The following is a 24,998-nucleotide window of genomic DNA, read 5'->3' as shown; positions in this document are numbered from 1 at the left end:
AAGATTGGTTACACCAGCACCTTAATAATTTATTCTAGCTAAAGAACCTAAGAAAATTCTTGGGCAAAAATCTAAGATTATCAAGTTAGAATATTGTCCTCACAGTGAAGGCTTAAAGCAGAGACTTTTGTCCTTATTTTTAACCTAACCTTCTCAAAACAAACCGATAAATCCTCCTCTTTGTCTTACAGTCCTCATGCTTTGTCTGAAGACTGAGGAGGCCTTTTGGGGTATGTGCCAGCTGGGTAGCAAGTTTGAATCTTTTCACCATTCAAAAACTGCTATTATAAAAAGGCCAAACTGGTTGTTCCCATTAGTCCTCAGTGAGAACTCTTGCATAGGATCAATTTGACGCTTACCAAGCTGAATAGTAATTCAAGGTTAATTGTTACTGCTGGATCATTTCACTCCCCCCAACAGGTCCAACAAAACATTTTGTTTTGGTATTTTTAATAAAAACAAAGGAAACGAAGGGCGAGATTCACAACAGCAGAGGAGAAGGTGGTAGGTAGTACTTACCCAGTGGTAAGTGCATTCACCTGGGCTATAGAAGACCCAACTTCAAATCCCTGCTCTGGTCCAGTGACTATTCAAATATTTTACAGAAAGTGGAGCAATTGTAAAGACTGAAGGCAGGTCTACACTTAAAATGCTGCATTGGCACAGGTCTGCCACTGTAGCGCTTTAATGAAGATGCTCCAAGCTGACAAGAAAGAGCTGCTCCTGTCGGCTTCATTAATCCACTTCTGTGAGAGGTGGTAGCTAAGTTAGGAGGAGATCTCCCACTCACATAGTGCTGTCTACACCAGCACTTAGGTCAGTAGAACTACATTGCTCAGTGGTGTGGATTAGTCACATCTGTGAGTGACCATGATACAGAAGTAATTCTGTAGTGTACACCAGGGCTTAGAGAGACCCTCCCCAGCATACCCTATAGCCAGGTGACTAGAAGGAAAACCAGGGTTCAAGTCCCTTCTTGCTGCCTAAATCTCCTTGGGAATCAAACCTGAAAAATCAAGATGTTTTGTTGCATGAATGATAAAATGAACCATTTTGACATTTCCAAAGTTTTCTTTTTGACAGAAATTTGCCAAAATCAACACATTCACCCAATGTTTCAGTCAATCCAAGTCTGCATTTTTCAGTGGGAAAAAAGTTTAGTTTGAAAAATTTCACTTAGGGTATGTCTACACTACAGGATTAATCCGAATTTAGATAATTCGAATTTGGGAAACAGGTTGTATAAATTCGATTGTGCGTGGCCACACTAAGCACCTTAATTCGGTTTTTAACCACATTAATTCGGTGGTGTGCGGCCACACTACCCCATTAACTTAAACACAGTAATTCGGTGGTGTGCGGCCACACTAACCCTAATTCGAATTAACAAAATCGATTTAGGCTCTACTCCGTTCGTCGAGGTGGAGTACAGAAATCGATTTAAAGGGCCCTTTAATTCGAATTAACTGGCTCTGTAGTGTGGACGGGTGAAGGGTTAATTCGGATTAACGCTGCTAAATCCGAATTAATCCCGTAGTGTAGACCAGGCCTTAGGTTTAGTTGTAACTCATACTTTACCCTCCACATGCAAGTCAGAACCGCTACCCTGTTGGGGGCCAAGGAGCTCACTGTACTGGTTCCACCCCCACATCCCCTGAGTCAGAAACCTCACCCTTCCTTCCAGGGACTCTGCCAATGCTCAGCCCTCCAGTTCATACTGGACTACTGACTCCCAGGGAGTCCCTCTGTTTGCTACCCTACTTTACTGGGCCACAGGCTGTTCTTTTCCCTCCAGCAGGCCTGCTCATTCTTTGTCACTCATCTGCTCCAGCTGGGGAGGTAAGCTAAGTCTGGCACAGGTGTGCCTGTGCCCTAACACTCCCCACCTCTTAAAGGCAGAGCTCATACTGGGAAAGCCCCAAGCACTTGGTGCACAGCACTACCAATCCTGGAATCTCAGGGAGCAGTAGTGGACAGTACTATCTTTTCAACTATGGCTGTCCAAGAGGTCATGTGACTTTTATACTTCATTTAAAATATCATGGTAAGCCAAATTCTAGCCATTCCCACCACCCCCTTAAGGATTTAAGATGTAATATTTTTCTTCTTCCATTAGCAAATAAAAATAGATTGGAACACAGTGTGTTATTTTGGGCAAAGGTGTCCCAGAACTGTTCAGATCAGATGGTTTTAACGATAGTCAGATTTTTTTAAAATCACTATTATTCACAAGTTTTAGTTACTATCATTTTCAGCTTTGCTTAAAGGGATAACATCTATAGCAGGGGTTCTCCAACTTCTGTAGTAGGGACCCTTTTCACACAGCAAGCCTCTGAGCGTGACCCCCCTTTATAAATTAAAAACACTTTTTAAAAATATTTAACACTATTATAAATGCTGGAGGTGAAGCGGGGTGTGTGTGTGTGAGAGACAGCTTGCAACCTCTCACGAAATAACCTGGCAACCCCCTGATGGGTCTCAACCCCCAGTTTGAGAACCCCTGCTCTACATAATCAGGCTGAAGATATGAGTTAAAGGTTGTTTCAGAGAAACAAGTCTGAATTCCCCTGCCAATTTTGGGGGCTTTGTAAATCCAAGTTTCCTGTACGCTTAGATATTCCTTTCTCTTCCCTGTTACTGGGTGAAAGCTCCAAACAAACAAAAGGGGGAACTTACTAACTATGCCTCCACTCCTGCAAACTGCTTCATGCAGGCACTGGAGTCAATGGGGTTCCACTGTCTGCCTGCCTGGAGCAGTTTGCAGGAGCGGGGGCCTAAGCTGGGGTGCAGAATTACCCACTGGAGAGGACACTGAACTCAAAGACAAGTGACTTGGGTTCTGGCTCATCTCAGCACTGACTTGCTGTGTGACCTTTGGCAAGTCACTTCATCTGTCTAGGCCTGTTTCCCTTCCCCACCCTTTGACTATTAGATGGTAAGCATTTGGTGGCAAGGACTGTCTCACTATGTTTGTCCAGTGCTTAGCACAAGGGACCACTGGGCATTACTGTAATGCAAATAATAAATGGTTAATGATGTAGGGAAGACTGAAACGGACTATACATAAAGTCAACAAAATAAAAGCGAAAGCTTTTTCCCCCTCTAATCTCTTTTACTTATGGAAAGCTTAGGTATTACTTGTAAAGATACCAGAGAGTATTCAGGCAGAATGATTTACTTTGGTTATATATTTGTGCAAATTAAGTATGTGTGATTTCATGAAACAGTCACAGGAGGGCAGCAACAAATCAAAAAATCCTTTTGGTTTTGATGGAAAGGAGATATTTGATAACGCCTTCTAGCAGGCCAGTGTTTATGACAATAATTCATAAGACACAGAGAAAAAAAAAAAAAAAAACAACTTACTGGCCAGACAGATACAAACACCATTTCAGGTTTTCTACAAATCTGTATTTACACAATTTTGTAACAGAAGCTGACTGAATATTTTACAGTTGCACACAAATAAATGTATTTGGCATGAATGTAAAAACAAACAAAAAAAATATGGTGTGGGGCACTACCATTATTTAGTGCTGCTCCCCATTGTAATTGACAGCAGGGCAGTTGCATCATCACTGAAAGTTTTCACTCAGTACATTCTTTGCTTGCACAGGAAAACTACATAAGGCCCCAGATCCTGCAACAAGTAGCACATATACAGACTGCAGAGAGAGATTTAAATGGGGCGCTGCACAATTGCAGCAGGGCCGAAAGCCTAAGCGTGTGTCTTTTTCCTACCATAGATGTAGAGGCCAGTTATACAGGGACATATCATTCAATATGTCACTTTTAACAAAACAACTGAGGGCATGATCCTGTAATGTGTTGATCATCCTGAACTCAATCAGAGCTGAGGTTTCTCAGCTCCACACAAGATCAAGTCCTTACTGATTATGCAAATATTAGGAAGGATATATCACGCAGTGTACTTTTTCTCCCCATGTTTTTTAGTTTTGTGGTAGTGGGTATAATCATTGTACAATTCCTTAAAGACTTCTCTTACGCCCATCTGTAGCGATGCATTTAAGAACTTGATGTCTCGTTCAATGCAAAGGTCTAGGATGTGATACATTCCCTCAGTTAGATGTTTCTTTACAGCTGGATGCAAGGTCACCTAGGAGATGAACAAAATCCCATGAAACTTTTTACTTTCCATAGTTAGTATATGTCAAGTGACTGGAAATAAAAGTACTGGCAAGATACAATCCAAGGTATCAGCCCATCTAGAATGGTCTGTTAAACAAGGTGTAAAATATTAGATAATAAATTAGCTCCCCGATTTTGTAAACCTGATTGAAAACACAGCAGTAATGTATAATCCTGTATATTAAGATTTGCACTGGTGCTGAGTGTTCAGGTAAAGACTCTGTTATACTTGGGAGAATTTGAAATCATCCCAACCACAAAAAAAAAAATCTACAGTAAAATATTCTAAGATACCTATCCTGGAATAGATTTTTCAGCAGCTTTTTCTATACCTCTTTCATATTCAGGAGACGGAACAATAGCCAACATATTAGCTGCATGCTGCAGACTGAAATCTCAGTTAGGGACAAGTCCTTCTGTGAGCCTACATCTAAAATGTAGAGTTTGTTTTGCCTCTTCCACTTTAATAAATGCATTTATCTAGCAACTTTGATCCAAGAATTTCAATTTGCTTTACAAGCATTAATTACAGAAGTCTTAAAGAACACCCTCTGAGGTGTGGGTTTACTTGACCCATTTTAACCCCAGGCACAGAGAAATTAAAAGACTTGCCTAAAGTCATACAGCAAGCTAATGGCGGAGCTGGGAATACAACCTAAAACTGCTAACTCAGTCCCTTGCTGATCACTAGACACGCTGTCTTCCCAAAACTGCCATAATCCCCATAACAAAACTCATCAAGGCTGACTTTGGAGTGTTTTGGGGCTCTAGGCAAACTGGAACACATCCTGTGATTATAACCCACTCACTGAACATTTTACTGCCTTAGGTTCAGGTGGCCTCTGAAGCTGATCATGCTGTTCTTGCCACTGAAACAGGTCTTATCTCTGCTGAATACCAAAATTAACTTGGTGCCTCTAGACCTGCGCTTCTGCACTGCAAGTATAATGAAAACTGCATGAGAGGCTCTCATTAAAACTCAGAATTTTCCTCTCATCCTGAGGCAAGTAATAAAAGTAATAGAAGGAACAGTATGAAATGCCACTATAATGGAGAAGTTGGGTCAAGTTCATACCTGGTGTAAGCAGATGCATCTGCAGTGGAGTTACACTACATCTGAATTTGGCCCCAAACCCTCTTGACTATCTTTACTTTACAATGCAGTTCCCACTAATCACTGTCTAAAAACCTTATGAGATTTAAACAGCTGCCACTGTGGGCTGGCAGTTAATTCGACCTATAAACCTTTACTGGTCTATATAGTTAGCAAGACCAATTTGCATTACAGAGCTCTTGATGGGGGATGACTAAGTGTGTGAAGAGTTATTTCACCATTGCTGAATTATGCTACAGCTCAGAGAACGCGTGAAAGGTGAGATCAAGCATATGGAAGAGGCTGCAGATGTACCCAGGGCTAACAACGGCGTTTTCTAGGTTTATTTCAGAATAATTAAGGGTCTACATTTGTTGTGAAATATTGATAAACTAAATTTTTCATCAGGGGAAACTGTCCTTTATGATTGAGAGAGTAAAACTGTGTGCAGCCTTTGTAAAAATCTACCTTGAAAAGGGGTTTCTCCTCTCTTATGCTGCTCTGAAAGAACAGAGGTCACAAGTGCTTTCTAGCATGTATAGGCCCAGCCCCTTCCCCCTTTGAAATTGATCCTCTTTTAAAAACCAAAAACAAAAAACAAACTGTGTCACCAATTCAGTAAGTGTCCCACCAATTCATTAACTCTCCTCCTTATGCTCAATTATTCCATTAACATATGAATCCCCAAACCAAAATTTGTGCAGTTATTTATCATAATAACTAGTTAGACATATGGTTACACCGCACCCTTTAGCAATAGTCTCAAGAGGCCTTACAGTTAGTCCTACTGGGGAGGAAAAAAAAAAAGACAGGAGCAGCTGGATTTGTTAACACCAAAGTTATCCCCGTTGGGAGTTCCCTATGGCACTACTTCCGGTAACTCCTGTCCTTCACCCATATCCAACTTATTGCTGGGAAGGGCTCTGGCTGCAGGAGCTTGAGGAAACTGAGCATACTGAACATTACTTGAAAGGGTGGCCGAATTATGTGGGTAGCTAAGAACAAAATAGTCTGTTCAGCCAACTGAAGGTTCGGGCAGCACAGGTGGCATTCTCAGTAGCTGATACTCAAAGATTATCATAGTGTTAAAATGCAGCAGTACTTTGCAAGTATGATGTCAGTCTAGAGACAGCCTGAAGTTCTGCTCATGTGAGATGCAGCCCAGCGAGGCACCCAGCAAGCTGTACAGAAGTGGATTAAGCCAGACAACAACTGTGGAGATTTTTGATCCTACAGCAGTTGCTCCAGATGGCTGATAGGATTTGGATATTTGAACAGCAGCCAAGGACAGCAAGACAAACCCGCTGGGCTGGGCGAGTGCAGAAAGGTACCTGAATACCAATGGATCAGGCCCAGAGAAGCTAGTACATAATGCAGTCCTTGAAAAGATTTTGCTGCAAGGCAGCCCTTAGCACTAGTACTCTCTAGAGCCTTAGCTGGGGCAAATTCAATAACCAGGACATCAGTAATTAGGGTAAGTAGGCAGGATATGGAGCAGCTGTGTATCCTGCACAGAAAGGAAAGAGGCCCAGTTGAGGTTTTAACCTAGGACAGGGAGACATGTAAAACCCGATCACTAGCACAAATTAATTACAAGAGGATTTTGCAGGTTTTGATGGACACAGGCAGTGTTCAATGAAATCCAAATTGGCTAACCTGGAACAAATTAGTAATTCAGAAATTAAGTCTGGCTGTAAGGCGCTACTCCATTGTAGATGTCTTTTTGACTATGCAAGAGCAAGAATATTTGCTTTCAGTAGAAGTGGGGAATGACCTTCCATATGATTTGGTGTTGGATGAGGGGGCCAATAGCTGAAAAGTCAACCCCTCTCTATCTTTGAGGGCAATCACCCTTGAAGGAAGCATTGCTAGTTGAAGATTTGTTACCCAGGGACACAGAGCCCAAAACAAGGGTGAAGGAAATGTTTGACGGCAGTGTTACTGAGGCTGGTGGTCATACCTGACGGGGAGCTTCCCTGTGGTCTGGCAGAGTTGCAGATTGTAAACAATATTCTTAAAGGTCTGTATGATAAACTGGCTTTTATTTATGGGGAAATAAGCGAACAACCACCTTGTGGAGCATTGTTTTTCAATCTGATCAGATTGGCGACCATTTATTCTAAGTCAAACTTTTTTGGTGCCAGGCACTGAACATGTTCATTCCCAGCTCCCCATCCCGGTCTCAGCACTGTGGGGGCAAGTTCTGAAGGGAGGTATGGATGCAGGGAAGTTGGGGGAGGCAAATTTGAAGTCTCCCCTACTGCACAGCTTGGACCCCTCCCCACCCTCTCCTACCCTGACTTCCCCTTTCCCCCTAGCAGCACCGCATTTGTGGTGTGGTGTATGTTGGGGGAGGGGGAGCTTCAGGACCCTTCCCCACTGCTGGAGGCAACATGGGGAAGGAGTGGAGCTCTGGATTCCTTCCTCTGACTGTGGAGGAGTGGAAGGAAGGGGAACCCCAGAGTCTGTGAGGGACTCACAGGAGGAACAGAGAGGGATGGAGGAATTTGAAGGGGGTGGGAGAAGGGCACAGATGGCTCCATTTCCCTTCTCCCCAAGCATGTCCCTGGAGGGGAAGGTACCCAGTTTCCCCCCTTTCTGGTTCTGCTCTGTCTGCACTTCTGAGCCCCCAGAGAACAAAGGTCTCTTTTAAGGATGATCCCTTGTTCATTGCAGTATTATAGAAAAGCTACTTTTTTAGAAACCCAGTTACTAGTCAAAGCTCTAGTCATCAAACTGGGCTTTCAAACAGTGTTTGGCTGATCCCTTCCACTAATAATGGATGTCATCTAGGAGTGCGCTGGGCCCTCAGGAGCTGTAGTGCACAGCCTTAAGGGGTGAAGGCTGGCAAAGCAGAGAGCGGGGAAGCTGCAGATCAGGAACCCCTTGATCAAATGACCTTTAACACTTGCTTTCCTTTGTACACACTCAGTTCCATTGTTCAGGAAATGGTTGAGGAGGATGTAACCATCCAAACTGCTTACAAGACTCTTTCCTCTGTTTAATGCCAAATTCTTGGCAGTACTTCTAAAGATTAGAACCTGGTTATAGATTTTAGAGCACTAAATTATCACTCTCAAACCAGAAGTTTTAGTCTGAGGGTAAAACACCCAAGAGAAACTCCTACAGAATGCAGGCAGAGAGCAAGGCATAAGATGTGCAAACACAATCTCGGATAACTGCCAAGGGTAGGGCTCAAACTCAGTGCATGGGTGTCCTCAGGTTTAATGACCACAGCATGTCACCTTTCACCACTCACCATCTGTGAGAACAGGCTGCCTACAAACTCTGACTACAACAGAGCCCTAGTCTTGCTGCACATGCCCATGTGGCTATCACTCTCTCTTTGGTTCATCAGAAAGCTCAACCTGGCCTGGAGTAGTAAACTTTATCCTCTAACTTTTTCAATATCACTTCCCCAAAGGGGCAGTGGTGTCATGTACTAGATAATTCCAAGCATCTGAGATCAAGTTGGGGAGAACTGGAACCATGGTTTGAGCCCCAGGAGCAAAATAAAAAAAAACAAAAACAAAAAACCACCACACCAGAAGAACCAGGTGATTTTGTAAAAACAATTTTTTTTAAAGGGGTATATCATCTCAGGAACCTTTGCTCAAATGACAACAAATCTGGACCACTAGCCCTACTCTGCATCCATAGGAGGTACAGCAAATTTCAAGACATCCAAATCAGCATGTGGATTTTAGAAAATTTAAAATAGTTGTCTTTTAAATAGTAAGTGACTCTCAACCTGAACCTTATAATGACTTTAAGGTGGATGAGTGTATATTACCTTCTGCAGTTCAATCACGTACTGGGCCACTATGAAGACAGAAAACACTGTGAACTCCTCTGTTTTTGCAGCAATGTGACTATACATCCTTTCTACCAAGTGTGCACATTTCAATACAACTCCAAACTCATCCGTGCTCCCTAAAACAGAAATCAAATTGTGGTTCAAAATTAGAGATTAAAAAAATTGCTATACAAAAAACACACCCCAAAAAACAAACTTCAAATAAGACCAACAACTAGCCAGCCATGGTTTCATACTTTGGATTACCAAACTGTGTTTTTTGGCAAATCCAAAATATGAAACCATGGCTGGCTAGTTGTTAGTTTCTTTTAAACTATGTCCTTATGGAAATGAACAATCCTGTACAACATTTTATAGACTCTCTTTCAAGGGCAATGTTGTAAGAATAAAGGCATAAGGCTGTTTCAACTCCACCATACACTAGAACGCAGCCAACTTTTGTTACATGAATTCAAGCAGAGAGAAGGGTGGGGAAAGTACCTCCCATGTTCCAGCCCTCTGCCCAGTTAACGGGAAAAAGAGCAAAAACATCAGAATTTTTTTTAAGTATTCTGTAAGTGGCACTATATCAAGAAGCAGCTTCTTGATAATGAGACCTATTACATGGAACAGTCCCCGAAGAGAAGCACCATCACTGGAAACATTAAAAATTAGATGGGACAGAGGACTTGAATTTTAGGGAACAATCCTTCACTGGAAGGCAATGAGATAACTTAATAGAAATTAGGGAGGAAAGTAGGGGGAAATCTAGGCATGTGTCTTGTTTTTTATTATTAAAATACAATAATTCTGCAGGGATAGACCAAGTGAATCTAAATCACAGGATTTCCTGAACCTATAGCTTTCCACTGATCCTTCTCCTTGGAAAATGTGGATATTACTGAAATGTATAAGCTCGGCTTTTACGCCATAGGTGCACCAATGTAACATTCCTCTCTCCCCTTTGGAATATCTTAAGTGTACACTTGCCTATCGCATGTACGTGGTTATAACACACACACACACACACACACACACACACACACACACACACACACACACACACACAAAGTGGGGTAAATTTCAAAGCAGTGAACTTGGTTTTAGCCACGTGAATTAATAGAGTCAGATAAGTAAATCCCAAGTAACACTTTAAACATTTACAAGATTCTGGTTTTGTATCTAACACACAGTGATGAACACGTAGTCTGGAGCATGTCTAACATCTGCAACCCAGGGCTCTGTTTAGTAGCACATCTATCAAGCCCTCTCCCAAGTGCGCTAGTGTAAGTCATCAGCATTTGGAGCCATCACACCAGAAAACACATGTTTTTCCTAAAACCATCACTGACCTTATACAATGGGGCTACTGTGGCTGTTTCTGAGTGAGAATGCAAAGGTGGGGGAGAAGAACCGAAATACAGTACAAGGAGCCTTGCCCTTGTCTGTGTTGTGCTAGCCAGGGTCATAGTTCGGAATGGAAGCACTATGCTAGTCTCCCAGGATGAAGCCTGGAAAGAACCTTTCAAAGAGCGTCAGAGTGCAGATTGCTATGTGGCTCATCCTCACTTCTGCCTATGTGGCCAGTGGCTCAAAAGCCACGATCTGGCCCTGGGACTTTGTTTCAACCTCTAACGTTACACACAGCCTGTCCTGTCCTGTCCATTGCACCCAATCAGAGTCAGGTATGTTAATGAAAATGATGACACAGCACCTCTGTCTCCTTTCTGTCGCCCCTCGTGCATAACAGAAACAACCAGCCTATTGAAGCTGTTCAGGAAAGATGGCGCTGCTTTTAGCATCACCTGCAAAAACATCAAATGAAAGAGGATCAGATAGTACCTAATGCAGTACAGAAAAAAGGATTTGAGGATGGTTCCTTTATTAAAGCAGCACACGCAGCATGACATTCAACACCCCAAAATAAGAGTGGATTTATGTGCTTTAAAGGAAGATACATCAACTGTAAGCTCTACAGGGAAGGAACTGTCTTTTTGTTCAGTTTCTACCGCTGCTGGCACAATGGGGTCCTGGTACCCGACTAGGGCTCGAAGTTGCTATGGTTAATACAAATAATTATAATCATCTCAAAGTAACCCCACATCCACACAGCAGAGGTTGAAAGTTATGCTAGTCTAATGCCTGGGGCATTTACTGCCATCTGTACGGAACCAGTGCTTGCCCAAGGGACCAGAGATTTAAGGACCAACACACTTATTCAGCTGAAAACGGTTTGGAAAAATCAGCTTTCAGCTGACATAGGCACTAGAGGGAAAATTTTCATAAGTGACTTACACAGCCAGGTGCTTAAGTCCTATTGATCTACAAAGAGACTTAGGCTAAGTGCCTATATCATTTTTTTAATATGGAACTTAGGCACTTTTGAAAACTTTGCCCTAATCTAACTTTAGAGGTTTTGTGATAATCTGCTTCCAAATATCGGTTATAATTTCAGAACCTCTACATGTTTTCAACCTACTGGACACAGGTCAGGGATTGGCTTCTTAAAATTTCTGATCACCGGCTCTTCCCCACCCTTCAGCCCTTCACCTTAGGGTGACACTGCAGTATGGAGAACAGCACTTCATGAATTCCCAGGAAGATGCTCCCATACTCCTCCATCTTCAAATGATCCAGAGGGACAGTCAGAAGAATGCTGAATGCCAGTGTCACATGATGGGGATTGGAGAGAATCTCTTCTCCTTGCCTCAGCAGGGCTGCTACCGTCTCCAGGATAGGAACAACAATGGTGGGAATCAGCAACTGGTCCTGACAAGCCTCTTTGGTTTGTATCTATATGTGAAAGTGAAGACAAAAACAACAAAAAAGAATTTGGCTGTCTCCAAACACCCCCTTCTTCCACACTAGAGAACTGTACTTTTGCAACTTGGACCAACAGGAGTACACTGGCGCAAACTGCAACTGCATAAAGCCTCATCCGTACGAATCAATCTGTTTTAGGCGCATGCCGTGCGCCATATCCACACACAGCATTCCCTGAAAGCACTGCAGGGCCTGTGCATTGTTGCATCTATCCCACAATCCCATAGAGAAGATGCATACAAAATATGGTATACAGGGTCTATTTGCACCTATTCATGTTTTTACACTGTTCCAGTGGATATTTCTGTCCTTCACAAGCATTGATTCACCTACCACAAAGGGCAGGAGAAATGCTCTCACAGGCATTGTCTGGCAGTGGCTTGGGGTGGCTGGGAATCCCCTGTCAGGGCATCTACAATCTCTGGTCCCAGAGGGTCAGACATCATGATGGCAAGCACCAACACCACTACATTTGGGTGCAGCACAACACAGGTAAGGAATCTGATTTAATTATTTTCCTTCACTTATTCAATCATTTTTATAGGCTCTTCTTTATTTGTTGGCTTTTTGCTTTGCTGTAAGGCCAAACTAACAGTTTTTTCCTCCTCTGGATCAGAACAAGCATTGCCCAGGCCTGGGGAGAGGCAACTCTCTAAACCTCTCCATGTAGCCTAGTGAGACACTCTCAACCCCTACACAATGCAGTGCAGCTCCAAAGTAATGGTGATGTTAATGAATGAGCATTTGTGCCATGCCAATATACAGGGATATACTTGGGGAAATTTGGGCCAAACAGCGTAAATGGATCCTAGTCAAACTGATGTCAAATGTAGAATTTTTTTTTTTTTTTTAAATATATTTCTGTGTATGTTTCAGACACAATAGCTACAGGCTCTGTCAAACAAAAGTGATAGGTAACTTATACTGTGGGAGTTACTTACAACTAAAGCTGTGATTATCTGTGGGCTGGTAAACCAGAAAGCTTTCTCTTTCTCTCCAGTTAATGGGCAGCTGAGCAGCAATTTGATTAGCGTAACAGCTGACAATACTTCCTGCAAAAAATGGATAAATAATCACTGCAAAAAGATAAATACGCTCACTTGAAATATGGCACCTCTCAGTGGAAACAGCTCAACAGAATTTGTGCTGAGCAATAATCACCTTAGCATTCTGTACTACGTCTATTTTAAAAGCAAATCATGACATTAAAACATGATAAAATAAAGGCAGATCAGCTCGTGTAGCAGCCATTATAGATAATGGAGGGAGGTAGTGTGAACATAGTTTGAGCCTCCCATATAACCAGCATAATGTTTTACCAGCTAACATGTCATCACATATTGGATTATAAGAACTAAGAGGAAAACATAGAACGTGAATGTATTTCAGCCTTGCAGTCCAAAAACACGTGGATTTCAATGCCTATATCCTACAGCGATTAGCGTAACACGAACAATGTAGAAAGACTAGGTTAGATTTTTTTTTTAATGGACATTATCTACAGAGATGACACAGATGCCTTTTCCAAATGGGCAGGTGTGGGAGGCAGATACTCCTGAGCTTTAGCAAGGCTCTGAGTTCCAAGTCACTTAAACTTCCAAGAGGGGTCTATGCCACCCTTGTTTGCCAAATTTCTTCCCAATGTTACAACTACCAATTCAGTTCCATTGGTGATAGATGTTACTTATGTCACTTAATGAACGACTGGAAGATGCTCAGATGCTACAGTAATGAGCACTGTATAGGAACCTATATAGAATAGACTAGTGGAAGCACTAATATAATCAGTGCTTCACATAACTGCTGGTGTTTAAAAGCACCATGCCATCTGACCCTGTTCAGAGTAGGTTTGGACAATAAAATGGTTAAAATGCCAGTGGCTGCAAGTGTCTTGTCTATGCTACAGCTTTGGTGGTAACAACAGTGAGAAATTTTCAGTGATAAATCCTTTTGTCTGGTCTTGGTCTCAGTTTCTCCATCTGAAAAATGGAAATAATTGTACTAACTTACCCTCCTCCTCAAAGCAGTCTTGTGATGATCAGTACGTTTGTGTTTGTAAAGCACTTTGCCTATGAAAAGTGCTCAGTTAGTGCTAAGTAGAACTGTGATTAACGAAGAACCACCCACAGTACAAGAAACATATACTAGTATGTGCCAATTTACACCTACAACTACAAAGAACAGACCACACTAGGTGTGACTTTTAAATGAACTAGGCAAATCTTTGTTTTGAATGAATGAAGTTCATGGACTGAACCAGCTTCCTGGTAATCACCTACATAATTAAAGACAATTTTTTCTGGGTGCGGAGTCTGAGGACTCTACTGGATAACACAATAGGAAACAAACTTAAAGCTTTTATTTGGCCAGTTTGTAAGGTTAGAATTAACACAGGAGTTGACTTTCAGCATTGTCTACAGGAACTCACTGATGTGAGACTCCTGTTACTGGGAATTAGAGTGCTAAATGTCTGGGGATCCTACTGAAAGCTTTCTTCATAGGTAGCAAGTTTCTCTTTTTTCACAGCGGATTCTATCGATCTCAGGTATTTCTAGGGCACTCTTCATCACAGTATCTAAGCACCAGTTTTATTGCCATGTCAGTTACTATGAGTGTGCAGCTTAACATAGAAACCCATTTAATGCCAAACTCCTATTTCTTCCTCGTGTCATTTCAGTCTTTCTTCCTGCCAATTTTATCAGATACCATCTATGTTCTATTGCAGTTCAAGCCATGGAGAGAAAACTAAAGAAAATAAATTATAAGAAATAAACCAAAAGTTCCCTACTTTAGGATTTTGTTTCCAAATATTGCTAACTTCAAGTCCTTGGAGCACCAGCCTCATCATGACACAGAACTCCTCAGTAGTGCAGCTCTCCACGAGCTGGGTCATCAATTCTGTCAGCTGCATTTCTAGATCTTGAATCACCTGGACTGTGGTGCCAGGGCCTGCATAGTCAAGAGACACAAATACGTCTGAATTGCTTATCCACATTGGGAATTGCCATAAAAAAACTCTTTCAAAAATCAAGCCTTGAAAAGGAGCTCTCTCTGTGTGAGTCTTTTTAATGTTCACGCGCACAGAACTGCTTTCCCCCACCTACCACAGCAGCAGTGTGTCATTCAGAACATTCCCATCCTACTGTTTATCCCGCAGTCATTATCTTGATTAAATGCCTTCACTCTGTGATAACACTATAATGAGGTTTGTTCACAAGCTAGGGGAACAAGCTGATCACAAGCTGCAGAATATCAGGGTGTTGGGAGGAGAGCCACACAACACATGAACATTAATTGACAAAGCTTAGATCTCTGTTAAGCGGTGACCAGGTCTCCTACATATTAAGTCAAAGATTATATTATTTATGACTAGTTTAAATTTTAGTTTACTTTGCAAGCATATTTATCTGCTCCACAAACACCCCAAATGTAGCAGTAACTCCTGGGATTTGTGGCAAGATTTTCTGAGGAGAAAATTTTAATCTATTTAAAGCCTGGCACTTCTACAGCACATTTCATCAGAGAATCTCAAAGCACTTTATCACTATTAATTATGCCTCTGCACCAAATAAATATGATACCAGCTTTGTACATGAGTAGAGTGCAGTACAAAGATGTTAAGAGGGAGTCAGCAGAAGAGCCAGGGTCAGAATTTGGTAATCCTGACTCCCAGTCCTGTTTTAACACTTACATCATACTGCCTCCTATGGTGAATTCTGTAACTGGAAAGAATTGAGATACACAGCCTACAAGAGACAGACTATAAGGAAGATTATACATAGACACTATATAAAAATCTATTTGCAACTCAACTAGCAAGAGCTTCAGCCAGGCTCACAAACAGATTTACAAAAAGGCTTCTCCACACAGAATTGTACTACAATTACTCTGTTAGGGGTTAAGCGCATTTGTGATTCCCTAACAACTAGGGAGTAATATAAATTTGTAAGATCACTGTAGTAGTAAGCTAGACTAAATCAAATCTTAAAGGCATCAAAGACAAAAATAACATTGACAGGTTTTTTTGGTACTACTACACTGCACATGTGCAATGTCAGTTTAGGTTATATTTTAAATGAGGCAACATAGCATAGTCGTTAGATCACACTAGCAGTCAGAAGACTAGGCTCCCCTAATCCCAATTCTGTCACTGGCTCACTGTGTGCAGGTGATAAAGGGTCTAGCTTTCAGAGAGGTGCTGCGTACCCACAGCTACCATGGACTTTGCCTGGAGTATATTGTGCTCAGCACCTCTGAAAACCAGGCCAGTAGTCTTTCTGTTCCTCAATTTCCTCACCTTTAAATGGAGATGATACTTATCACCTCTGTAAGGCCCTCTGAGCTCTTCAGATGAAAAGTGCTGAGTTATTTAACTAAGCCGACCCATTAACTCCTTCAGTGCTAGCTGCTATACCACATACATAAGACCAAAAAATGCATCTTCAGAGCAGCCCCCAAAAGTCTGACCACATTTGGTGAAATGGTCCTAATCAGAATATTTTTACAGGGGTGTTTCTCAGTGCCTTGGCCCATCATTTATAGAACACTGTAGTATCATTTTTAAAAGGGCTTAGGGCTACACTTTCAAACCTTGATGGATTTGTGTCACAAAACATACATATGCACACACAAGACATGTATTAGCATACGCAAAATACATATTTTTTGCATAAAAACAGAGCACTTAGGCATATGAGTAACTATTTCTGTGAAAACAAGGAGACAAAAATAACTACATGGCTGACATCCACAAAGACCTTCCAGATGAGACCACTATCAAGATAGGTCAACATTGCGTCCCAGTTTCCCTCTAAAAGCTTCCCTGTCTTTTTTTTTTTTTTTTTTTTTTAAAGATAGGACTCATTTGCTGATGGGCCAGCATAAGTGGATATCTTAAGTGACTTTCTTAAGAACTTCTTGGATGCTTTTACCCACCCCTGTATTCCAAAATTAACAGAGGAGCTGAAGAAAAGAAAAAAGCTCTGTACCAGCAAGTAGGTTTTTTACAGCATGAAACACAGTGAGAACAGTCTCTTCTCCAGGATACAGATCTGTTACTGAGCAGAAAACAGTTAAAAACTGCAAGGCAGAGTGAAGGAACTGGAGATGGCCTCCTGCAGAGGTCAGCTCTCTCAGTATCCGAGTGTAAAACTTTTGGTACAGTTCAGTGTGGGAATACTCCCGATATTTTCCTGGGTCTTTAGGATTCTCTTGCTCGCCTTCCATTTTCATAAAGCCACCCGTGGACATGTAGCTCAGATCTGCTTTCAGTAGGGTTGTGACAGATGGGATGAATGCCAAAGGCAAAGGCTGGTCTTTGGTGAGGTTTTTAAGGCACAGCTGGATGGCTGTTCCCGTCTGGAGGACAGTTGGCTCCAACAAAGCAGACAGCATTTCTGTCAGTTGCTGTTTCTTCTCTGGCTGCTGCTGGAGGTACAGAGTCAGAACATGGCAGAGTGTGGTTAGCGGCACTAGGAGCAGCTGATTGACTGCAGTGTTCCAGGGCTTGCCTCTGTCTGCATCAGCATATGGTTTGCAGCTCGCTAGGAAAAAAGTGAACTTTTCCAAATTGAGTTTCAGGCTCTGCCTCTTTTCAACTATCATGTGAAGAAAGCATTCCAAAAAGGTTTGGATCACCTGGAGAAATTCTGCCCAGTCGGGAGTGGTCAAAACATCAGCAAAGCACTTGCTGGCTGCAAACAGGGCGGTCACGACAGCCTCAAGAGCATCACTGGCATGAAAAACTTTAAAGACGGAATTGACACTTCTGCCAGTCTGAAGGCATGTTAGGAGGCGGAAGCAGGTAATTAGAAACTTCAGTGATAGCAACTTACTGCAAGAAACATTAGCTCTGGTATTGGCTACCAAGGATAGCAGCAAGAGAAAACAACGGGTATGGTCTGAAGGAAAAAGACTGTCAAGTTTCAACGCAGAAATAATCTCTAGTAAATGCAAAAAGCTTTCTATCTGGTCTTCTTCCAAAGTAATGGTGGAACCGGCCCTTGTTAACAACAATATACGTTGAGCAATTTTTTCCATTGTTGTCCAGCAAATGAAGGCTTCATCCTTTGATTGATTCTTTTCTGCCTGTGCTTCCACCATGCCAACCATTTTGCAAGATGAGAGGACTTCCTCATGCCATGGTATATTATCTGCAGACAGCTGTTGAATAGGCTGATCTGCGACGCCCTGAGTAGCAGAACACAGCACACTAGAGCACTGCTGAATAACGCGGCTTATAAAAGCACAGTGCAGCACCTTAATTTCTGGAAGAAAAGTACTATGCAGCAAAGCTTTAGAAGCCTTTTCAGCTGTGATGAAGGAATCCTGATCTGCGGAAACTCCCGGAGCTTTAGTTGATGATAAAATCTTCAGAAGCACATCAGCAACATACTCTACATCTTTCAGAGAAAGATGAGGAACCAGGATTGTTAGATTTGAGACTACAAGGTACCAGTGTGCAGCTGGGTAGGTGAGAGCATTTATTGCACTAATGTTGCCATTCCAAGGTTCTGACTCTTCCATGCTCATGCTTGATCTTCCAGAATGAAGGATGAAAGCTGCGGCATGCTGCAAAGTGTGAAGATCAGCCTCAGTCTGAACACTGGTTTGCATTAAGATCTTTTTTATTTTCTGAAGCATGAGCAGTTCTAAGCAATATTTACTAGCTGAGCAGAAATTACTTGAGAGTCTCACTACCCTCTTCCAACACTGTCTATCCACGCCAGGGAGAAGGGCTGAGAAGTCCCAGCTCTCTGCAGCACAGTCAGTAACACCACCAGCTGCTTCAGCCAGCCGAGACACATATTTGCTGCAGTTTATACTAAACAGAGTGTCAAGCTCCACCCACGTGTAGACGAGGAGGAGTGCAGAGTCACTGATCTTCTCTAGCCAAAGCCCTGGTTTATTTTCCTCTGCCCAGTGATCCTTCAATAGGTCCAGCAATGGCTGGATTACCTCTCTCTGCATTTTGTCCAACAGACTCTGAGTGCGAAGGACAACAGGTAATGGGGTGACATTATCCAAACTCTTCATGTTGAAGAGAAAATTGTGCAGTACTGAGCTCACAGACAGCAGCTTCAGTGCCATGTCAGAGTCATCTTTAACATCAGGAATTATTAGAGTCTGACACTTCTCCAGTATGAGGAACAAAATATCCAGAATCTGGTTGGGTGGCAGCTCGAGGAGGCATTCACGAAGTTTTTCCGTCAGCCCAGCAGACAAGACTGGCAGCCTTAACTCATCAGCAGCTGGACGGCAGATCACAGACAGAACCTCTTCAAAGAGTTTAGGGAACTGTCGCAGCTTTGTGTAAGTCTGAAACATGGCATTTATGAGAGTCTCCTGGGGCTTCTTTGTACGTGGCTCAGAGACCTCTGCATCAATCCAAGCTGAGGCCACTAGGTCATCCAGATCAGGCTCGACAATTAAATGATTTAATGAAATCAAGGCCTTGAGACACCTAAACCAAGCTGGGATGGAAGCCTGTGAGTGATTCACCAACATTTCTGCCAGTTTGCGGTAAAACTGGAATTGGGTCCCTTTGTGCCTGATCCGGTCAGCAGCAACGTTATAGATATCCTTGCTGAGCACCAAGTTCAGGAGCTGTTCCACAGCAAGCAGTTCTGTGCTCCAGTCTACTGGCGAGAGCATCTCCTGCCATAGATCCTCCTGCAGGTGAGAAATCCTTAGACAGCCAAAAAGCCTGGTGAACATGTGGAAACAGACCATGTGGTTTTCTGCCTTACAGTAAGAGTCCAAAAAGAGCTTATAAAGCAGAGGTACTGAATTTGCTACTATGATCACCTGGAGCGTTGGTTCACAAAAGCTAGCATCACGAAGCTTGGACAGCACTGTATTGACAGGCATCAGAATAGTTTTAAGAGCCCTTTTCTTTTTGTCTTGTGGTTCCCTTTCTGTCAGGAGCTCCTCTCTGTAAGAGGACAAGAGCTCAGGCTGGAAAATCCCAGCCTGCAGCACAGCCTCTACTTGGTTTCGGATTTCCCGGCTCAGATGCTGACGTACACGGCCATCATCAGCTGGTGTCCACACTCTGGCCATAAGCAAATGCCTCAGGAGCAGACATGGTTGAAACAAGTGGCTGGTCACTTGCCCAAACACACGATTTGGGTTGATCTGTTGCCTCTGAATCAGGAGGTACTGAGCAAAGGTCAGCTGTAGGACATCAAACAACTGGGAGGTCACAGCATCTTCGGAGGTCAGCCATTGACAGGCCAGCCAGGAGAGCTTGCTTAGGAGATTCACCATCAGCTCACATTTTGCTGTATAAATGATGGAGAGAGGCGGAGTGGAAAGGATGCCCCTGCAACAACTCAGCACTGTGCCAACATTTCCGTGGGATTTTTGAACACAGGATTCGGATATCCTTTCATTTATGACCTGAAGATTTAAAAAAAAAAAAAAAAAAAACACCCCATCACTATCAACCTTGCACACAGAAACAAAAGTCATTGGGGAACAAACAACATAATCTTCTATATGCTGGACACATCAACAGCACTTAAACAATTATTAGTAACAGAAGATGGGAAGAACATAGACCCACCAGCAGTCATTCCTGACCCCAGGCATAGACAATTGATCGTATTCAGACGGCAAATTCTTCAAGGTAGGGACCGTGTCTTTGCATGTGTCAGATGCTGTGCAAACACGAGGCCCCATTCCTGATTGACTACTGTAATAGGAATAACAGCAGCAGCAATAATGATGCATGATAGTCCACCTCATTCTAACAGTGAGGAAACTTACTTAGTGCTGCAGAGAAAAGAAAGGCAAGATGCCCTCCCCATCCCAACAAGGACCCTGCCAACGGGGGGGAAAATTCCTTCCTTATTCCAAATTGGACAACCTATTTAGCAAGGATCTCCATTAGTAAGCAAATAATTCCACTTGTACTCTAAAACAGCCATATGAGCTCCCAGAGTTTCCTGTATTAATATATATTTGCAAGCCTTTAACTCTCTCACATGAGTAGACTGAATGAAGTCATCTAGGCTACTTGTGAGAGTAAGGGTTGCCTGACTGGGTCTTTACTTACTAACCAAAACATTTAATCCTGTTCCATCCCTGATGGTTTGGGGAGGGGGAAACCTATGAGAGATCATCCGAGTATGAGGTTATTGGGAAGTGTTGTTGCTTTCAATCTTTGTTCTCCACAAATATCAGCTGTCTTGTAACAGAGGCCTGGTCCACACTAACCCCCCACTTCGAACTAAGATACGCAACTTCAGCTCCGTTAATAACATAGCTGAAGTCGAAGTACCTTAGTTCGAACTTACCGCGGGTCCAGACGCGGCAGGCAGGCTCCCCCGTCGACTCCGCGTACTCCTCTCGCGGAGCAGGAGTACCAGCGTCGACGGCGAGCACTTCCGGGATCGATTTATCACGTCTAGACAAGACGCGATAAATCGATCCCAGAAGATTGATTGCTTACCGCAGGACCCGGAGGCAAGTATAGACGTATCCAGAGGGGATAGAAGAGAAAATAAATACAACGGCCTAAAAATGTAAGCTAATTATCCGTAATTATTTCATACTACACCTCACTCTAAAAGGAAGAATCATATATTGTATCACATACTGCACTGGTATTCATCACCTAACAAAGAGTATGGTTTGAGTTACCTGTGCAATCAAAAAACTGAGGTTGATTGTCTTTCCATCCTTTAAGAGATTCTGTAGTTTTCTGCTATGGAGAATGTTATCCAGGTACGTCCAAAGTTTCTCAACAATTTCATCCTCCAGTTCAAGTTTTTTGTTGTAATATGAAACCAATGCATGGCTCACCCAATCAAGTAATACCTGTGTTATTTAAACAAACAAAAATATACAGCTGTGGGTGATCATCTTTACCTCCATGGGAAAAGGTTACAGAAATATAGTAGCCACTTCACACCTGAGAATTGTGGGGACAGATGCCCATGAAGAACGAGCTCTATGTGGACGCAGAAGTCTGTCTATGCAGTTCTCCAAGCAGGATCAGGGCTTAAATTTATAACAGTTTCTAAACTCAATTTTGGCCCCCTTAGTGCTCTAACCTTCATAGTAAAGCTAATTTCAAGGGTGAAAATGCTGGGTTCCTTTCAGCTTCTCTTAAACCAGCAGAAAAATTTCTCACATAAAATTTTTATATCAATGAGGACATTTTTGAGTGAGGGAACTTACAAAAAGAATTGGTGGATTTTCACTTTATAAAAATTGTTCTAATTTCCAAAGTGCAAAAACAGCTTGTCCTAAAGATTGCAAGTTTATTTAAAATCTTGATCCCCAAATAGAATGATTGCACAGGCCTGATTTAACTTTTTTGGAGTTCCTATTTTTTCAGTCTCTCTCTCTCTCTCTCTGTATATATGTATATTGTAAACCTCTGAAGCTTTGCTATCAGTAGAGCTTACAAAATCCTTGGGCAGTGCCTACTTTGCTTACAAGGTGTACAGACATAGTCCATGTACTACAGGGTCTACAGACCAAACCTGAATATCTTGTAAACTCCACAATCACCACTACACAGTTACAAGCTCCAAAGGCCCCGTCTGACCTGTAAAGGATTATAAATGTCATAATAAGTCAGCACTGAACTTTCAAGGTCCATAGATTGCAAGCTCTATGCTGACCATTATGGAGCTTCACAGCTCTTACAAAGCCTTCAGACCTACAACTACGGTTAAGGAAGAAGCGCATACTGTAAACCAGTGAGCCAAATAGCTCTCATTGAAGGAAACAATCTTTGTTAGCAAAGACGATGGAGTTTTTAAATTCTGTGAGAGGAATAATAAGAGAATTTTTAAAATTATCAAAGCCACTGAAGCCAAGTCTCCTGGAGGAGTAAAGAGGAAGCCTTCAATTTCTGCTCCGTTTTTGTACATAGATGTGAAATAAATAAGATTTTTCTTAATTTTTTTCCAAGTTCTTAAAGAAGATACTTTGAAATAACATTTTTAAAGTTTTAGTTTTCTTTAAAAAGGAAATTTAGACAAACCATTAAAATACAATTAAATTGTATAATGTTGCTCATTTAATCATTCCATTAAAAGTTAATTTCATGTTTTAAAGCAATTCATATAACAATTTAAAAAGCCACTTTTACAGATCCTTCTTATGCTCAGTTCTCAACTAAAATCCTAGCTGGTTTGATAGCTGGATCAGCAAGCAAAGCCCACCAAACGATGTAAGGTCTGCCCCTCTCAGGTGAAAGGAGGAGGAGCCACAAGTCCCAGAAATCAACTATTTACAAGGAACACACACAAAAAACAGGTCACGGGGGATCAAAACATGGTATCGAGAGAGGAACACCGCACAGAGAACGTGCTGGACAATACCCACTCCTCCAAGGAAGAATCCAAGGAGTGAATGGTCATGCTGCCTGTATTCACACAGATAACGTGCCAGGAAACAGGTCTCACGGCCACAGAGAACTCTCCCCCACCAGTCCAATTTCCCCCTCCTGGACTGGTGGATGGTGATTTTAGCCAATATCAGGAGAAGGCTGGCAAGACTTTGCGGGGCCATGTAGGAGATGTGATGAAAGATGCTAGCCTTACAACTCTGGAGACAGAGGTCTTCAATTTATCCACAAAACAAGTATAGCATGGGCACTGCATCTCTCCCCCCTCTGCCCCATGAGCATGTCCCGATCCTGAATTGAAAAGACCATCTTTAGATGTGAGAAGGTAGTTCATTCTTTAGCCCATTCTATACTTGGCCTTTCTGCTGAAGCCACTAAACAGAACTTCCATATAACTGCCTCTTAGTGGTCACTGTTGTGATGGAGATGAAAGCCTATTAGGAAACAGACTGGGCTACTTCACAACCAGCAGCAACAACTTTCAGTTAGTCCCTATTACAGCTGTATTTGCACCAGTGCCTAGAGGCAAAAGGCTATGCAATGCATCATTCCTCCTCTGAATCAGCTTGGTCTCCACAGCAACAGATTGATACATTTTTCTGTATTTGACAATTAAAACAAAATCTTTTTTGAAAACATACTTGTTCTTTATTTGGAAGAAAGCACTGATGGGAAATCCATGCAAAGTGAGCTAATTTGATTTTGTCTTCCCAAGAGGTTTTTGCACTTTTCAGCTTCAGGTGAATTCCAGAGTAAATTGCAGCCATAGAGACTACTACTGTATCTGAAACGTCAAATATTCACAAAAATATTAGATGCACTTGACAAACATTAACCAGAAGAATTTAAGAATATCAGAATTAACGGTTATTTCTCTCTATTAAAGCAGACTCTTATTTGGGCTAGCCCTATGTTCATTCAGCTTTACAATACAAGAGACCTGGGTTTGATACCCAGGTCTGGTCACTGAGGATCCAATCCACTGAAATCAGTGGAAACAATATTGGATACCAGGCAAACAAGAGCTGGGAAAACTTGGAAGACAACACCACAAACTGAGCTTTTTTATGAGAGGAGCTGAACTACCCACCATTCCTCTGTAAATCACAGGAAGCTGCGCATGCCCAGCACGTCTCAGGCTCAGACCCTACATCCAATGCTTAATTTGTCCCAAGGTTTGCAAGGTCTGAGCCCCGGCACCTCTAGGCTTGGCAGTATATAGCCCATTCACCTCCGGCCTCGCTGCATCAGTTATGAATGTTAAAAAGTTGCTTGAGCCCCGGCACCTTCCTCCATTACAAAGTAAGCACTGCCAGTGCCTCCATCTGAACCGAACCCACCCCTCCAAAGGTCAACCAGAGGGGCTGGTATTTAACTACATACCGGATAATAATGGACCAGATTCAGTTATGTCCAACCTCCCACACGGAGCAAGTGCCAGCTGCTGCCATACGCCAGACCCCCCCAAGAGTCACCTGAGACCACGGACCCCACCCCACGCCCGCAACAAGCCGCTGAGACACTATGTCCAGACCCCGCCATGCAGCCACCCGCCGGGGGACCCTTCCTGGGCTGGGGCTCGCACCGCACCACCGAGCCAGCTCCGGCCCCGCAGCCCGTTCCCCGCTCCTCCAGCCCGGCGCGGCACGAGCCCCGGGCTCAGCTCACTCACACCTGTCGCCCCCCCGCGCGGGTTCCGTCCTCACCCGGCCACGGCTCCCCGAGTCCCCGCACACACGTGCTTCCGCCCCGTGGCCTTTGCCCTTCGCCCG

General features: G+C 42.8%; 1 protein-coding gene across 2 annotated transcripts; it reads right to left on the bottom strand.

Moving 5' to 3' along the window:
• Positions 1-3,438: 3,438 nt before the first annotated feature.
• URB2 (URB2 ribosome biogenesis homolog) lies at positions 3,439-24,976 on the bottom strand. 2 transcript variants are annotated; one of them, XM_024213825.3, is made up of 10 exons: positions 24,899-24,976; positions 23,868-24,010; positions 21,507-21,683; positions 16,850-20,261; positions 14,650-14,810; positions 12,803-12,913; positions 11,589-11,831; positions 10,753-10,843; positions 9,036-9,175; positions 3,439-4,117 (listed from the first exon to the last, which is right to left on the bottom strand). In XM_024213825.3, the coding sequence occupies exons 2-10, from the start codon at positions 23,991-23,993 to the stop codon at positions 3,920-3,922; spliced, it is 4,659 nt and encodes a 1,552-aa protein (XP_024069593.2). In that variant the 5' UTR covers positions 23,994-24,010; positions 24,899-24,976; the 3' UTR covers positions 3,439-3,919. The 2 variants fall into 2 exon arrangements, with proteins under 2 accessions (XP_024069593.2, XP_029766931.1); XM_029911071.1 differs by lacking the exon at positions 11,589-11,831 and having other exon boundaries at positions 24,899-24,961.
• Between the last annotated feature and the right edge of the window lie 22 nt (positions 24,977-24,998).

Source organism: Terrapene carolina, unplaced genomic scaffold (assembly GCF_002925995.2).
Source record: "Terrapene carolina triunguis isolate 2854851 unplaced genomic scaffold, T_m_triunguis-2.0 Scaffold85, whole genome shotgun sequence".
Taxonomy (NCBI): Eukaryota; Metazoa; Chordata; order Testudines; family Emydidae; genus Terrapene; species Terrapene triunguis.
The sequence above is the reverse complement of the archived record's forward strand: the minus strand, read 5'-3'. Positions and strand labels throughout refer to the sequence as shown.

Coding starts and splice junctions, on each gene's coding strand:
- URB2 (XM_024213825.3), bottom strand. CDS start 23,993: ATGGCTGCAATTTACTCTGGAATTCACCTGAAGCTGAAAAGTGCAAAA. Junction 12,914..14,649: donor TTTGGAAACAAAATCCTAAA/GTAGGGAACTTT, acceptor CATTTTTTGCAG/GAAGTATTGTCAGCTGTTAC. Junction 11,832..12,802: donor AGATAATCACAGCTTTAGTT/GTAAGTAACTCC, acceptor TTTCACATATAG/ATACAAACCAAAGAGGCTTG.